General features: G+C 38.7%; 1 protein-coding gene across 2 annotated transcripts in view; it reads right to left on the bottom strand.

The window, feature by feature from the left end:
* LOC117435692 (elongation of very long chain fatty acids protein 2-like) overlaps positions 1-18936 on the bottom strand; it is a 50685-nt gene that overhangs the window by 19799 nt on the left and 11950 nt on the right. Inside the window, exons 2-3 of one of the 2 annotated variants that reach the window (XM_034059048.3) lie at positions 15411-15474; positions 8444-8631 (exon numbers count right to left, since the gene is read on the bottom strand). In XM_034059048.3, the coding sequence (XP_033914939.3) occupies positions 8444-8631; positions 15411-15474 (252 nt within the window). The remainder of the gene's footprint in view (positions 1-8443; positions 8632-15410; positions 15475-18936) is intronic. The other variant, XM_059014750.1, reaches the window with a different exon arrangement.

The following is an 18936-nucleotide window of genomic DNA, read 5'->3' on the forward strand; positions in this document are numbered from 1 at the left end:
CAGAGCCACTTTGTCACTTGGAACTTGGTTTCAGGAGACTAGGTTTCAAGCCACTGCATGGCACACCAGTGGAGATTTGAGGAGACTAGTGGCGCCAAATCAGCCAATCAAAAGCCCATTTTTAAAATACGAGAAAATAATTACTGAATAAGGAATAAAAAGATTAACAAATTCCAACATTATTTCTCAGTTTGTGTTATTGCGTACATCTGAAATGATATAAAATAATACTGACAGTTCTCTCATTTACCAATTGCAGTTGGTGGGGGGGGGGTACTCAGTAATTTATTTTAAATTAATATCTTTAGCAAAAGGTGACGCATTCAATACGATTTGCTTGTGTGATTGTCAGGCAAATCAGTGCATTTTGGCAGTGAAGCGATAAAAATAATAATAATAATATTTCTAATTTATATTTGGGGAACCCCCCCCCCCAATACAGTCCATATATAGATAGTATTCATCACATGATTTGAATTAACGTATAATATGATTCAGAAGGATTTCCTAAAATAGTCAGGGAGCAGACTACCTGTTCGTAGAAAACAAATAGCATTTTTTAATAGACCTTTTTTTAAAAAATTGAAATGGGTAGAAACTTAAAACGTAAACAAATCAAGTGCAGAGACAACATGATATTCGTTCAGTAATTGTAAAAATAATTGTGTTTCTTCTTTAATCCATGTCTGCCAACAGTTTTTTTTTATCAATAGGGCATTAAACAATTTGACGTCACTGGAATGGCAAAGAAGGGCGCTAGGACCAGAAATTTGCTCGTTACGTTTCTTCCATGCAAGTGTCAAATAAAATGTCGCTGTGAGTAAAAAATAAAACCACCTCTAGCGAGCGAGCTTGTTATGCGAGTAAAAAATAAAACCATCTCTAGCGAGCAAGCTTGTCATATGTTGCATATATTTTCTTATTCGCATAAGTTTTACCAAGCTTAAAAGTTGGATGGAAAAAGGCCTATTGTCGTTTTTTCCTCCCAAAATTTTAAACTGCTCCTGTTCGCATGTGGTGTAACCAATCAACATGAAACTTGGCAGGTATCATCCTGTGTAGATTACAGTTCAGATGCAAAAACAATTGTGCTCCTGCATCAACCAAGATAGCAGCCTGACACATTTTTTGGAAAAACCTTTCTAAATAATCTTCTTGGAAACCGGTGGCAGCCAATCAAAATGGCTGCCACCAAATACGCCAAAACGCGCCCCAAACATCAAACTGCTTCTGTTTGTAAACCATTTTTTAACCAACTAACTTGGTAGGCATCATCCTGTGGACAATGGAATTCAAATATGGCAAAATGGTGTTCTTTCGTAAAACAAGATGGCCGCCAGACCTACGTTTCGTTCTTAAATTTAAAACCGCTTCAGATGAACACGGTTTAGTTGATTAACTCCAAAGATGACAAGCATAATCACTGTGTCAGTACAGCTGACTTTTTCAAAAATTGTGATTTTTTCCCTAAACCAAGATGGCCGCCTGACGCATTTCTTTCAAAACCTTTTAAAATCTTTGGTCAAATGTAAAACTAGCATATAACTCCTTACAGTGCATATAGGTTAATGGTTACTATGGAACAAATATAGGAACCCATATATGCTCTATTCAATAATTGCCTTGACCGTGACCTTTGACCTCTCCTTAAGGTCAAATGCAAAACTAGCTTATAACTCCTTACAAAGTGCAGATAGGGTAATGGTTACTATGGAACACATATAGGAACCCATATATGCTCTATTCAGAAATTGCCTTAACTGTGACCTTTGACCGCTCCTTAAGATAAATGTAAAACTAGCTTATAACTCCTTACAGTGTGTAGATAGGGCCATGGTTCCTATGGTGTTTAAAGTTATAAAGTATCGTGAGATAATGAGCTAATGCAGTATTTTGAATTGAAACTGTGCGATAAAACTGATCTGTTGCTGACACTTGTGCTGCAATGCTACAGCTTGCCAAAATTTCCAACTGGTACTGAGCTTGGAAGCTGTAAAACTTCCTGACAGTTGTAGTTATTATTATTATTATTATTATTATTAGTAGTAGTAGTAGTAGTAGTCGTAGTAGTATTAAAAGTGTCTGCTAAATGACAAATTAATAATAATAATAATAATAATAATAATAATAATAATAATAATAATAGGTTTATAATAAATATATATGAATCCAAAAATATTTAGCAAATAATACTACGATAGTACACAGCGCTTTTTTATGGAATGTTTTTTTTGTATTAGTATTTGTGTAACGTGGTGTCTGCACTTCTTTATTACATCTTTTTGGTGGTCAAAATAGGCAAGTTACACACTTAAACCTAGTTTAGGAAAGCTGTACAATATCAGCAGGAGCGCAAGGACAAATTGAAACAGACACAAACATTTAAATATACCCTCCCGTATTTTAATATTAATTTGGTTATTTGCATTTGGAACGAGAATCTCTCTGTCTAAAAGAAAACTACATGGAAACACACACAACACGAAAGTACTACCAAAATACAGTGAGAAAAAGGTGAGACTAATTTTTCTTTTTCCATGGAAATTGCCCCATTGATAGAACCTCAGTGCCATGACATTTCTTAAAGCAGTGGGAAGGCAAATCTTAATGTGACACATCATAAAAGTACCCCTTGTTTAGTACCCATTAACCTGTAAATTCTTAAATGTGCATGTATCCAGTTGAAATTAAGGGGAGATAGTAGGAGGTGTGGAAGTCGCTGAACTGTGGTATGAAATGTTTTTTTAATTATCAACATGATAATGTATTTGAAAAAACTGTATGTCCTGAATTAAAGTACAGTATGAAATAAAATAAAAAAAACAAGCAAAGAAACAACAAATCTGCACCATAAGTATAGGTTGATAATGCTTAAAATTTTGATACAATTAATTTAATACCTTGGTCAGCTCTTTTAAAGGGCTCTGGTTGGAGTCTTCATGTAGTCTGTGCCCTACTTTGGTTCTGGAACTAGATCAGTTTTTATTACAATTAGCAGTAGGATAAACTGCCTTTATCCTACTGCTAATTGGGCCCTTTGGTCTCCGACTGTACCTAACTTTACCTTAAAGAGTAAATAGCGGGGTTCGAAAAATATAGCGTTACCCCACATATTGCTACAACTATTTAAAAACGTACCTGTAATTTTTCTTTTTAGTTGTTAACATCCTGACACATTTTTACAAATTTAAACTCTCTCTCAAAGGTCTTTTCAAGATGCCTGGTTACTGCATGGGTTTGAGATCAGAGGTGTGTCCTCTCTCTGGTCATTGCCAGTAGGCGTACACTTTTTTAACATATTCCTGAAGAGACACACCCCAATGAAGTTGGGGCAGTGATGACGGTGTGTTTCCCTTTCAAGTATGAAATGTAACTGTTACCATATGAGTATTTACTGTATAGATACCTGAAACCTGAATAAGACATACCAAAGCTGCTCTCTATACAAACAGACTGCGCTCACAGATCTCATCGCCATTGTTCCTTTAAGACTGACCTGACAGAGAGCCTTGTTCAGGAAAGTACTTGTTACTTCTATCTGCTATATATTTTGCATTTATTGTGTTTTACACAAATGATATATGATATTAATATAATCGCTGTAATAGTTTTGACTAATTACGCATACTTTCTGCACTACAGCCTGTTGCTTGTTACGTCCCACTGTGGCCTTGTGTCCCGCGTGAAGCCAGCGGCTAGAGTCGCGCCTTCCCAGGGATCCATCAGCATAAGTCGGCTGACTTTGTGCTCAACCCCCCCAGGCTGCAATAGCTCCGGTTATTTATTTCTCATTTTGGCTTTGGCTAAAAATACGAGACGTTTAATATTATTTATGTAATTGTTTAAATCACTGTATTTGTTGAGAACATTTTTTTCTCTTGTGTGTTTTCTGTTATTTTAGAGACTATGCTCAGACCTCTCTGCAACGTGGTGCTATAGCACACACGCAGCAAAAGCAGCTGCTGGGCTCAGCAGCACTTCGCAGGACCAAGATACCTGCTTCGGTTGTGCTTGCTTGCAATCTCTTCCACAGTATCTTGGCTGTTAGTACTATTCTAACAAGCAGGCTTCTCTCAGTCTTGTGTGTGGTACTAACTGAGTGGTTTTGCCAGTGGCTTATACAGGTGGGGATCCCTGTACACTGTCACCCACGGTCAACGACCCGGTCCGCTCCCGACCCCGTACCGAGGTCACCGACCGTCTCTGCTCCTGACCCGGTACGGTATCGGTACCCAACCAGGACCGAGGTTAACCGCACCGGTCCCAGCATTGTCCCGGACCGAACCCATACTGACCCGGTGCTAAAGTCACCGAACCGGTACCGAACTGACCCGGTTCTGACCCGGTATCCTACCCGTACCAAACCAACGCTTCCATCTCAGAACCAGTACCGAACCAATCCGGTGCCGTCCTGGTACCGACCCATACCGTACCCATACTGACCCGGTACTAAAGTCACAGAACCAGTACCGAACCAACCCAGTACAATCCCGATACCAACCCGGTACCGTAACCGTACCGATACGGTGCTAAAGTCACAGAACCGGTACCGAACTGACCCAGTTCCAACCCGGTACCATACTGTACCGACCTGGTGCTAAAGTGACCGAACCGACCCGGTACCGTCCCGGTTCCGAACCAGTACCAATCTGGTCCTACATGGTGCTAAAACCACTGCACCGGTACCGGACTGGAAAAGCTGTGGGCAGCTGTTTCCCACCAAGGAACTGTTCTCACAGAATTACTGTGGGGCCCCAGGGGGCTACGAGCATAGATTGGCCACAGGAGGACATACTGTCCATCGCCACCTCTGAGGAGGCGGGCGAACAGGAGCTGGCATTCTCATCTGAGGATGTGGAGTCTGACAGTGCATCCCCTACAGTTAAGCTCTCCCTGTCAGCAAAGCAGCAGCTGATAAAAAGGGCCACTGCAATTTTGCAAGTGTCCTGGCCTACAGAAGGTGAAACAAGGCAGTCCATATTCGATGATGTGCCTTCCATCTCTCCTGTGTGTTCCCCCAGTGCACCTGCATTTTCATTTTGAAATCTAGTCTTCCTGGGACAACCCGGCAACAGCTCCTGCTGTTTACTGATCGATGGATGCCCTGTATAGAGTACTTGATGCAGAGAAGCTGGGCCTGGCCCAATTTCCGCCGGTGGAAGCTTCTATTGCCGCCTAATTTAGCGCTACTTGCCCCAACAAGCAGGTCACTGATGTGATCTTCAAGCGTGCCTGAGGTGATCTTCAAGCAATGCTGGGCAATTATAATAGCATCCTGGTAGCCTACCAGTGCCATCTGCCGAGGTCCCTTTCAGAGAACCACAGGCCCGCACTACAACAGTTGGATGAGCTGTGCCTGGTTAACAAGAACCTGCTCCGTGTGTCCAAACTCAACGGGAAGACTGTGGGTTTCCCAGGCAAGCGTGCCTGACAGGGACAAGGCTCCGTTGTTAGATGCCCCGATTACACCAGGGCATACGTTTGGTCCTGCGGTGGACGAGATGCTGCAGCGCTCTCACTGCGCGCGGGAATTCACGAAGGAGCTGGTTCACCTGCTTCCCAAGTGACCACCTCCAGTGTGTAAACCAGCAGCAAATTGGCACCCTAGGACCCAGCAGCTGCAAAGACCAGCATAGTCGTCTGCGCCCACTGCCAGAGATGATATTTGGAACCGACCTGCTCGCCGTGGAAGCTGTAATAGGTTCCGCCACCATGCGCAGAGACAGAAGCATTAGTCCAAGCCACAAGCTGAGCAGCAGCCCTAGGAATTTGCTACCACAGGCCCAGGGCCCTTTCTCAGGCAGCCATCTGGACTATTGGCGTCAGTGCACCACAGACATCTGGGTACTTACTACCGTTCAGACTGGCTACTCACTGCAGTTCAAGCACGGTCCCCCTCCCTGTGGCGTGACTACAACATCAGTCACAGACCCACAGGACACCGCTGTGGTATCCAAGAGGTAGCAGCTATTCACGATAGACCTCCTCCAGTTGGAGGAAGGGTTCTACTCCAGGTACTTCCTAGTGCCCAAGCAAGATGGTGGTCTCAGACTGATCCTCAACCTCAGACAGGTCAACCTGTATCTGAGCCAAAGGAGGTTCAAAATGTTGACGATGCAACAGCTGTTGCAGTCAATCGGGCCAGGCGACTGGTTCACCACGGTGGACCTCAAAGACACCTATTTCCACATCCCCATAAAACCAGCACACAGGAAGTACCTGCGGTCCGCTTTTCAGGGAACAGCATACGTGTTCCATGTCTTGCCATTTGGCCTCCCAAGCAAGTCTCCATCGTGTGGCCTGCAAGCTTTTTCTCTGGAGAAAATCTCCTCTCACTGTGGGCAGTACATCTGTCCAGGGTGACAAGCTGTGCGGCGGACCTCCTCTCAAGAAGAGTCCCCAGTGCCTCAGAGTGGAGGCTTCACCCCAAGGTGGTGAGCCTTATTTGGGAGGTTTGGGAGAGCAGAGATATATCTCTTTGCTTCCCAGGAATCAATCTATTGTCCCCTCTGGTTCTCCATAATAGGAGAGGAGGACCCACTGGCAATAGATGCCTTGGCACACCAGTGGCAGCCCTATTATATGCTTTCCCACCACTCGCCCTGCTCCTGCTGTGTCTGGAGAAAACCAGGCAGGACCGGGCCAAGGTGCACTTAGTAGCCCCTTATTGGCCCAGGAGACTGGTTTTCAACCCTGATGCAGCCGTGGAAACTGCCCAAGCGCCACAACCTGCTCAGTCAGGCACGGGGGACCTTATGGCATCCTGACCCATCGAGCTTGCAGCTCTGGGTCTGGCCCCTGAACGGCTGCATTTGAGCAGTCTGGGGATGCACTGTCTACGCACTCCCAGTACGAGTACAAGTGGGGTGTTTTTCAGTCTACCTTGTGGGTTCGACCACACAACTGGTCCCATGGCAGTTATGCTGCAATTTTTGCAGTACCTTTTTTGATGAGAGGAAATCCCTCTCCACATTAAAGGTCTATCTGGCAGCTATTTCAGCTTGCCATGTCAAAATTGACTCGGTCTCCCCAGGAGCTCATTTCCTGATTGGGGCTTGGTGGTTTCGGCCACCTATGAAGGACATTTTTCCTCGCAGGAAGCTAAACGTAGTGCTTAATGCACTCATGAAGCCTCCATTTGAACCCATGCATTCAGCTGACCTGAAATTTGTATCGCTCAAAGTGGCTTTCTTGCTTGCTATCACCTCCGTAAAGTGGGTGAGTGAGATGAAGGCATTCTCCATAGCAAAAGCCTGCTTAATTTATATGCTCTGTACCAATCCTGCCTTTTTGCCGAAGATCATGGAACTGGAGGCTTTCCATCCACCTCCTTTCCAATCTGACAGAGAGTGACAGCTCCATACACTCTGCTCAGTGCAGTTTCATACAATATTAATACATAAATAAATACATAAATAGAAATTCCTTCATGTCAAAGTGAATCTACTTCGAAATACTGAGTTTGGGGAAAAACAAACAAAAAAAAAGTTAATGCAGTTATAAATAGGTATATTGCATGCCTATGCTTTTTAAATACAATTACCATACCATCTGATTTATTTATGTATGTATTAATGTATGAAACTGAAGATGATCCTGTATGAACAGAAATGAAAACTAACTTACTTTAAAGGAATGTGCTGTATTGCATTTCGTATGTTCACCCACAACTTTAAAACACTCAATTATAAACCTCACATAGAACTATAAAACCCACAGACCATGTTTATTTAGTTTTCATCCCTTCACGTAGACTAGTTGGAATTATTCTCCAGGGTAGCCCCAATTGTGTCAAACTATTTGGAGAAAGAGAGAGATAAGCCACACCATCGTCAATGACCAAGCTTCATTGGGGCTTGTCTCTTCAGAACTACGGGTAGAAAAAAAAAAATCGCTTCTCGTCAGTGATCAGAGAGGACACACCTCTGATCTCAAACCTGAGTCCACTAAACAGACATATCTTTGACAGAGAGTTAAACTTTATTTAAATGTGTAAAACCTTGTCAGGATGTTAACAACGAAAAGAAAAATTACAGGTACGTTATTTAAATAGTTGTAGAAATACGTGGGGATGTATATCGCTATATTTTTCAGAACCCTGCTACTTACTCTTTAAGGTAAAGTAGTCAACAGTTAGGACTAGGGGTTCGTGAAACCAAACAATAATGTGTTAGGAATTACACAAGCAAGATTTTACCTTTGAAGAAGAGCATTTTCTATTTTCAGCCTAGATATACAGTACTGGCAGTTATTCATTATGAAATAAATAGATTTAAAATAGTACTGCCATTACATAAATATACTGGTGCATATATCCCACATGTTGGCTTTAGTTCAGTTGTAAAAAACCAAATCAATAACATACTTCTTAATTTTTAACATTCAAGTAACTGTAGTCTGTTAGTGAGATATGGTTAATTTTTCTGTTTTTCTTTTTTCTTACCTCAATGAGCATGTACAGAGACAGCATGGTTACTGAAAAGTTATATGCAATTAAAACACCCTTTAAAGAATATGCAGGTCTGTTCTTCATATATATTGTTCCCAGCCATACAATAAGCAGGTACAAAAGGGTAAGAGACATTGTCGGCAAACAGGAGTCCAGCATGAACCATCCTCTGACCCTGGTATCTAAAAATGAAGAAACACATAACGTCAAAATGTACTGTACTGCTGCTGCAGTTCATAGATTACCAGTATATGTAATTCCCAGAACACTTTTAACAAACTGAACATATACCTGTTAATTTGCCAGAGAACTAAACTGTTAATCTCCCAGAGTTTTACCTTTAGAGGTCAGAATCTGTAAATTGCTGTGCACAGCACAATACATGCCCAGTGTACATGTATGCCTAGAAGTGCTGAAGCTGACAATGACAGTGATTACAATAAATGATGTAGCATAAAGACACAAGCTTATCCAATATGTACATGTTTTTATCTTTAACAGTTCCCTTATTATTCATGAATAAACCAGCAGTGTTGTGCACTTACCTGTCACCAATAATTTTAAAAATGAACGATAAACCTCATTGTTTCTGAAAAATAACCTTGTGCAACTATTTTTTTGTCCTGTGTATTTCCCGTTTTCATGTAGTGGTCCATATATCTTTAACCTCCTCTCCAAAAATATAATCAAAAGTTTAAAGCCTCCAATGGCAAGGAAAATGTGATACATTATTGCATCTGCAGTTGCACTGTACAAAACAGTATTCTTGGATGTTAATGTGTTTTGGTAGGTTTCCCTTGGTGCAAATTGTAGTGAACAAGAAAAAGTGAAACCGTCTTCATGCACACAAGTTTAGCAAACTAGAAATGTGTGTTTTCATGGGCAAAATGAAAGCATCCACCACATAACAACAAAGTGCATTCACTCACTACACAAGCTCATTGTACAAATGGTATAGGAAGATTTGTAAGGTAAACTAATGTTTGTTTTTTAGTGATGATAGTCTCAGTTAGCAATTCTGTAATACCCAATAAAACCATGTACTTTTTACTGAAAAGCTGTTTCCCAAAAGTAAAACCAAGAAAAACTAAAAAAAAAGTTAAATAAACAAGTTTAGATTAAGATTAATATGTGCAACCAATCATTGCAACAATTCATACACTAAAAAAAAGCCAACATAGGCTATTTAAAAAAAACTAAACTGCTAAGTGCGAAAGTTTCAGGGTTACATTGAGGCATGCATTCTATAAAGTATTGTACTATAATGATATGCAAATACTGTAGGCACAATTTAAATGACAATTCTCTACAGATTGCTGTTTACCCTGGACACCACGGTCAAAGAAAGTATGCCAACAAAGGGTGAAATGTCCAGGTTTAGATTCATTACTTCTGTGTGATACTGTTTGAACTAAAATTAACAATTTTGTTATGTGGAGGTCTAGGAAGAGTCAAGACATGTCCAGTATAAGCCTCTGTGACAGATAGAAATGCTGAAGCTGACTTTGACAGTAATTATAATAAATGGTGTAGCTGAACTGAGACAGAAAAGGATTAACTATACCTCGTGCTTTATAATTCTTTAATGTATGTTTTACAGTAAATAGTTCTTCATAGAATGTTAATTTTGAGAGCTTTTGTTATTAATGCTCAGTTAGGCAGGAATTGGTATTCTTGAACGGTACGGATTACAATTGGAATGTCGCATGTGACTTGGCTATGCTGGTGAGCCTTTAGTATCCAAGTCACTTGTAGCCAAAGCTGTACGTGGGTGGAATAAATGAATGTTTTTTTTTTCCTTATCACCAATTTAGGATTGTTACTGTATGTAAATAATTTGTACAGAGTATAAATAAGGGGTTGTTGGAGGGTTAGTAACGATTGAGGCATGTCTATCTTTAGACATTTTTGATGGGTTTAATTATGAGGCACTGCAACATACTGTGTTAGCTATGTCTTTAAAAGGCTATTATTTAAAGTCCTGTAGCTTTTCTAGTCTGTTTGTAACTATCCACATGAAGAAAACTTTGTCTGTTACAGCATTATTATCATTATTAAATTAAACACAAAAATAATTAAAAGTTTAAAATGTCTATTTTTATTGTTCATGGTCGAGGATACATAGACAAAACTTGAGGTTTTGCCTAGCATCGTCACAATTTCAATATTTACAGTACATTTTGTATTGTGTTTTGTGTTTTCAATTAAAATGTCATGCATTCATTAGTTCACCTACATAAAAGTCATTATTATGCATTTTTACATTTTCTATTTGAGAGTGTATAACATAGTTGTCCTGAGTTTATTAAGGCCATTGATTAAACCCTTTTAGTCCTATTAATTTTTTTCCTATTCATAATTATATACTCTACTGTCTGTGACCAACATTTTGTGAATAAATTAGGTCTGTCACTGCTACCATATCATACTTTTCCTAATCATAGTACTTGAAATGATTCCATCAATCAGCAACAGTGGAGTGTTTATATTTTGAAATTAAGTGTGTTAATAGCATTTAAGCTATTTCTAATCACTGTTTGTTCATCAATAACAAAAGAAATCAATAGTATTTTAAACTTTTTAATTGACTGGATTTAGAGTTGGTTACTGTGGTGCCTGTCTCCAATAAATAGTTTATCAACTGTGTACATTTACTTTGCTGTTTTTTTATTTTTTATTTTTTATTTTTGACACAGTGGCTTTCAAATCCGTTACAACAGTATAAAGTCATTTCTCTATGTTTCTTAACATATACTTGCTGGACTTGAAACGTATATCTAGGGTGAATCTACCACATGTTCAAGATTTTGTCTCCTGTTATTCAGTGCAAATTTACTGACTTTATTAGAGTCCAAAACTGTGAATCTAGTTCTGAAACTAATGTGAGCACCATATTAAACACTTTCAGTCTTCTGTATGTTGTTTAACATTATGAGATGTAATTAATATTAAAAGATTATGGGGTAAATGTACTAAAGTGTTGCGCCTGTCGCAACAGTCCCAAACCAGTTGCACACGAGTCGAAGTCTAGGGTGAAATGTACTAAACAAGCGCAATGCTGTTAGCAACTTTTTAGGGAATGCTTTGCAGCAGCAGTTTTTCTTTGCGGTTCAACCTTAGATGAATATGTAATTAGGGGTGTTCCCGCATAAATTCGCAAAAAGGGGGCAGAGATAGTGCAAATGATGGTTCTCAAATATTATAATGAGATGTACTAAAGCTGCCGACAATTAAGACACTTACAATTGCATCAATTTGTTAAGAACTTTTGAAAGCATGTTTTAAACAGCCACAATTGTTGCTGGCATTTCCTTGTCCACTTTTTTCTCGTGCATTGCCAGTTGTGCTCAGTGCATTTTTGAGGCGAACACCCAAGTACCTAATTTTCACTAAAGTCAGGGTGTACTTACAAGTCTTGAAAACAAATTTGTATGACATTTCTGGTTTCCCCAATGTGTTGGGGGCAATAGATTGCACACATGTGCCACATACCCTTTAAAATAATATTTTATTCGCATTGTACACCAATGTGTACAATGCAGCAGCATGATTTATTTTGTGTTAGCGGAAGGCTAAAAGTAAAAAGTAAGTGTGCAAGGTATTCATTTGATTTTACTACTGTACTGTATACTGTAAAGGCCTACTGTACAGATTTATATTTTTACATAATGTAATGTGTAGCCTACCCAAAACACATTATAATGATTTACATTTAAAATGCACTGAGCACTATAAATGTATGTGTGTGAGATTTTATTGTATTGTTTTTAAATCCAACACCTCCTTATGTCGGACAAACACGTCTGGTTTAGCGAGGGGCTATATAAAAAACTGTTTTGGGGTGAAGGTAGAGGCCCCACTATAGATTCAGATGGGATTAAACTGCCTTTCATTTTTCTATCTCTATAACAGTATTAAAATTGGTAAAATGAAGACGGAACATAATGCATTGTACAGATGACGTTTACATTTAACAAAACAATGTTATTTTGATTCTTGCGCCCTTCTGTCTATTCTGGAATCCAGCATGATTCTGAAGTCTCTTCTGCATAAAATCAATGTAGCACCAAGTTTAAAACTAGTATAAAAAACAAAACAAAGCCATATATATACTCACATGTCCCGCCGCACCATTCTGAATTGTGCAGTTGTTGAACAGCAAATAAATGTCTAAATGTCCACAGAAAGAGCTACTTCATGCGTTTTTCAAAAAATATGAACGTTTACCAAAACCAGAGCTATGTGAAAAATTCAAAATCGCAAGGCAACCCATTTCAGACATTCTGAAAAGATGCCTACTTACATTTTACATGCCAGCAGAAAGCACCTGAATCCCACATGCAGGTTCAGTATGGACAAGTGAACGTCTTTCTATGGTTTAAACAGGCTTGTGCTACTAACAGGTGAAGACTTTGTTGAGGCAATCTCGTTTAAAGTTTTCTGAGGCATTATTGTGTTTATTATACTGTGTATGTACAGTAATACACTTTTTTTAAAGCGTTCCTATAGTTTTGACATTTTACTTTTTTTTTAGGTGCAGTATTAGATTTGTTACAGTAACTCTGTAATCAAGCAACACCTGATTGTAAAGGTTTTACTGTAAAATATCATCTATCCGGCACTAGAATAATCTAATACTACACTATTCTTTCTAAGCTAATTCCAAACTCACCCGCAAAGTGCTTGCCTCTGCAGTTCATGTTAAAACCCATGTGTTTTAAACTGTGCATGTCGGTAAGCTGCTTCTGCCATGACAACATGAAGTTTGGAGTGCAGGGAACCCTAAATCCTAACACAAATCTTAGCATGCAATTCAAAAGTAAATAATCTTTAATAATTTCAGAACTGAACTCTGAAATTAAAATTAAAGAAAGATAATTGCAGGGTTATAAAAGCAGTGACCCAGCTTCCAGTCCTAGGTTTCAGACTATGTATTACTGGTAAATGACCAGGTACCAAGCTTTTGAGAAATCACCCTGTTAAATCTGCAGACTGTAGATTTGTCCAGTATTAAATCCTGCATCCACACAAATCTGTGGTGGAGAGAATGTTATTGTAATTGTCCCACTCTCAATGTTGCAACCTGATTGTTACTTTAAGGTTTGTGGTAAAGGTTGTGATTTAGGGTTACGATTAAAGGATGTTCCTGGTGTGTTGTCCTCCAGATGAGGCGAAAATTTGTGTTAAATCTGTGTAGAATTTATTTCCCTGATCACAGGAGTAAATCAGATGAAAAAATGCCAATCAAACCCACAGCCATTCTATTCTGCTGGCTGTAAGACCCTATTTGTATGAAAACCTTCTCTGTGTACTGAACTTTGTTATCCGACCCAACGACCCATCTGCCTGGGACCAGGGAGATATTAAACAAACAGGCACTGTCCTGATTAACTACAATATCATTGTGTGTTGGCAGTCATCCAAATAAATCTGAAGCACTAACAGATAACGACATAGAACGTCTGTACAGCACTGAAACACTACGTTTAAAAAAAAAACTGTATTGCTGAACCTCGTCTTCTTTAATATTAGCATCACAAGCGTATCCATGTATTATAAAACATAATAGATTGGCCTCTTCAGTGATGTAGCGTCAGAGTGGGTCATAATATCATTCAGTGTATGAAATTAACAGAAATGAAATATACAAAGGGGGGTCTTAAGCCATTCTCTGTGTCTACTCAGTTTCTGCTCACAAACTCCCACCACGGACCAATTGAGAACAATGGGCTGTCTCTGAACGAGAACAACCAATGAGAAACACCACACGTGGACTCGGGCACAGCCCAAAATAACCAAACTAACCGATCACAGGGTGGAAGTCAGGACAACAAAACCAGCCACGCAACTTTCAGAAACACTGGAGTTTGCCCCATGAGAGAGCTTCCTGTACGAGATTCCCATAAGCTCCCCACACTAGAAGTGTGCCCCACAGAAGGAACGGCACTCCAAGCAAGAGAAAGAAGCAAGCTCCACTCACGAGAGGAAGTGGCTTGGAGTTTGGAGGAATGAAATGAAAGCTAAACTGCTCTGAAGAAAGTTAGTAGATAAACAGTTCTTGGAATAGAATATAACTTCCTGTTTTAGAGTGTGTAAGAAATATATTTTGTTTGTTGAAATGTGCAACTCAAAGAGTTGCCTCGTAAATGCAGAGAATTTGATCATTGCCCCACTTCTGAGTTAATTTGAATATATAATCAACTGAGGTTGATAACATATTATTAGTTTGGTACATCACATCTAAACTAAATTAACACGGTAAAACTAATTTGCTAAATTAGGTACTGGAATGTTCGATTCCATTCTGAATGGGAAGTTGAATTAATTCTCGTGCATATTGACATGATCGATTACAACAAGAAATGGGTATTGAAAATACTAATGCAAAGTAGACACTTTGTGTGACAAGCCATTTTTAATATTAGTATATTAACCATGTATGCTAATGATGTTATGGTCGTTGTAATCGTTTGACTATGGAATCAATGAACTGTACACTATTGACGCATATCTCTAACCAATAGCCTTTCCTTTCTGTATGTCTCAGTTAATAATATTTGGATGTTCTTAAACAGGGCACCTAGAGGCTAATTTATATTGAAATGAATTGTATACCTAATTCACTACAGTGAGTTACAGGAAAACAATTCCATCTTGGGTTTCTGTGACAGTTTATAAATTACTCGACCTTCAGTCTCGTAATTTATGACGTCACAGAAACCCTAGATGGAATTATTTTCCTGACTAAAGCCCATCTATTATTATATATATATATATATATATATATATATATATATATATATATATATATATATATATATATATATATATATATATGTATATATAAAGATGTGTGATGCGGTACACCCCGCCCCTGTATGTATTTTTTGCAGCCCTTTGCAGCCTCTTCTTTCCATTCTGATATATATTGATCAGATAAACATTAATAGGTTGTACTCACCTCTAGGTCCAAACAAATAATCCAGAAAACCATTGAACTGTTTGTCAAAGGCCTCTAGTTGCTCCTGAAAATAAAAAAAAAGTATAAAAATAAGAACATTTAAATGGCATTTTAGCTCACTAAATGACTACTTTTAAACAATTAAATTGCTGAAAACCTGCTAGTTCATTTTTTTTTTTGTATTTATACATTAATTCAGGATATTCAAATACAGTCAACCTCGGTTAACTCGACATTTAGTGTTGACTTATCCAAGGTGTCGTGTTAACCACAGGTGCACATGAACCATGGCATTAACATGCATATAAGTAACAGAACTCACACGTTTACAGTCGTATCACGACATCACCGCGAGTCCAAGACCGTGCCGACATCACCGCCACGGACATTATCGCACTGGCCATTACAGCGACTGCCCATAATAGTGCTATGACATCACCGCAACGGACATTACAGCGCAGACCATAACAGCGCTACCACATGACCGCGACGGACATTACAGCAAAGACCATTACAGCGACTACCCATAACAGCGCTACGACATCATCGCGCCGAACTACAATTCAATTCCCAGAAGACTGCGAAGTTCACAAACGCGTCACTTACCAGGAACTCCCCCCAACCTCCCTCAGTATGCAGGTATTAATATGACCTAGCAGTGTCAGTAAGACTTGTATTGCACAATTGCAAAGCAGTTGCATACCAGGATTTACTACCAGCCCCCCATCCCATTTCTCAGAGGGTCCATTTCTCAAGGAAGAAATAAACAGTGGTTGTTGTTAACACTATTTTGGCCCCAAAACTGTCTTTGGTGTGTTTCTTTTGTCCACCGCCACAATATGTATAAATGTTCGTTTGCCCGTTTGGCAGGGCACCTAAAAATGTAATCCTGTAAGCTGCTAGAGAATAGATTTATACAGTGTGTGTGTGCGTATACAGTGGTCATCCAAAGTTTACAAACCCTAATTTATGGAAGTGTATATAGTACATTCCTATAAACACCTCTATTTATTTATGGTAAATATATGTAGATGGTACATTCCTAAAATCCCGCTATTCTTTTCCAATATAAAAAAAAGTTCCAAAACAAAAAACTTCATCTTCTTACACTTACTGCTTTCTTTGTGTTGTGCTCTTGTAGCCCTGAATAAATATATTTTCAAAGAAACAAGAAATCATTATTTAATGTGTGCAACAGAAGCATACATTAGGATACTTTTGACAAACAACTGTGGATATGGGCCAATTGCAATGTACGCTGAGACCTTGAGGGTGGAAGACTCACTCAAATAAAGATATGAACGCACAATTAAATAATAATAATAATAATAATAATAATAATAATAATAATAATAATAATAATAATAATAATAATAATAATAATAAAAGCTTCAGCTCGGAACTCAGATACAGGGGAATGGGGAAGAGCTGCAAGTCTCATGCTGTCACTGGAAGAATTGGATCAACCTTGCACCTTTGACAATTAAAAAATATTAGCGGATGTAAATATCTCTGTGATGTATTTGTACGGGTCTTTTAATAGACCCTTTTATTAGAAATAGTTACAGACCCTGATTAGGGTCAATTGGGCAGCAGTGTGGAGTAGTGGTTAGGGCTCTGGACTCTTGAACGGAGGGTCGTGGGTTCAATCCCCGGTGGGAGATACTGCTGCTGTACCCTTGAGCAAGGTACTTTACCTAGATTGCTCCAGTAAAAACCCAGCTGTATGAATGGGTAATTGTATGTAAAAATAATGTGTAAAAATTAATGTAATTGTATGTAAAAATAATGTGATATCTTGTAACAATTGTAAGTCGCCCTGGATAAGGGCGTCTGTTAAGAAATAAATAATAATAATAATAATAATTAGCAGTAGTACTAGAAAAAAAAAATAATAATAATAACAACAATAATAATAATAATAATGTGCCCAGCAAGTACATAAAGGGGAATTATCTGATTACAACATTTTAATTTCAAACAACATAAGCGAACTCGCTCTGGATAAAAGCGTCATGCTAGAAAGAAAACAGTGGGTTCAGTAGGGATACGACAGGGCGGAGAAGCAAGGAAAACAATATAAAGTTAAACTCTTTATTTAAAAAACAAATCTGTACAAAGTATACATTTTAAAAAAAAATCCAAACACATCCTTGTATCGGTCCCCAATTCCGGATGTCCTGTGGAGGAGTAATCATATACAAATAGTAGTAGTTGTGAGTGAATGAATGAATGAATGAATGAATGAATGAATGAATGAACGATCCGTTTCTATTCAGAGTTCAGTCACGTGAAACAAGAGTGTCAAGTAGATCAGTCACGTGAAATGACAGTGTTGAGTTAACCACTAGTCTTTTTAATAGTATTTATCCCTTCAGTACCGGTAATAAGTGTCGAGTTACGAGTAAAGTATGGTGTTGAATTAAAAGAGGCAGGATGCACATATTTTATATGGAGAAAATTCGGGACCAAGACTGTCTGTCGAATTAAGCAAAGATGTCGAGTTATCCGCCAGTCGAGTTAACCGAGGTTGACTGTATTTTAAATATATGTGCTTTAGGTTACATGGTCAACCTACAACAAAACCACTGGAATGAATCTGACCAAGTAAAGTTATTATATACCAGTAGGCAGCTGCAACTTTTCATTTACAGCATAACACCATTTGAAATATCTGCAAATCCAAAGCACAAAAAAACAGCAAAGATCTAAAATAAATTCAACAGAAGAAAAAGGTTGGAAGAGATCATGTTAATAGGGCTAAAAAGGAGGGCACTCCATTAACCTGACCCAGTACAAAGCAACTTTAATACATTCCACACTCATAATGCACAACAGAATGCCCAACTGAAAAGGAATAAAATAGCATAAAAAAATTATTCAATACCATCAGCCAATCAGTTTCCAGCTCTAGCAGGCTTCTATCAGACAGTAGATGCCCACCGAAACTTCATAGCATCAACAGTGAATCAAACTTAAAATCCATCCACGCAAGTGTCTGCTTTTTAATTTCAGCTTGCTTTAATGAAAGCTCACATCTCACAGTTCACATCTATTGTACAACAAATACTAAACAAATTAGTCTAAATTAATTTTATTATCCACCAAAACCAGCCAATCAATACTTTGCACCAACGAAAGCAACTAGTCCTGTACCCGCAACTGCTGAATCAGTCAATCACAGCCTGTCAGCCTGAATGGCGCGCCAGACAGCATCTTTCAACAAGAACAAACAGACACAGACAGTTCAGTAAAATTGCTTTGTTCAGCGATAAGCTGCTCTGTCAAGTCAGCTTTTCAGTTTATACTTGACAAAAAAACCCAACTAAAAACATGTTTGAAAAATAAATGATGAAGGTAGATGTAGAATTAGTTTGTTTTGAATATAAAAGAATATTATAGACTGCTCAGGATCTTTCATCTAATCAAAACACACATTTAGCCTCTGTATTCAACGACACCTCACAGAAAAACCCTATTCATGACATCAACCATGCCACTTCAGGTTTTTACTGTGCTGTATTCT

The sequence above is a fragment of the Acipenser ruthenus genome, chromosome 3 (assembly GCF_902713425.1).
Source record: "Acipenser ruthenus chromosome 3, fAciRut3.2 maternal haplotype, whole genome shotgun sequence".
Lineage (NCBI taxonomy): Eukaryota > Metazoa > Chordata > Actinopteri > Acipenseriformes > Acipenseridae > Acipenser > Acipenser ruthenus.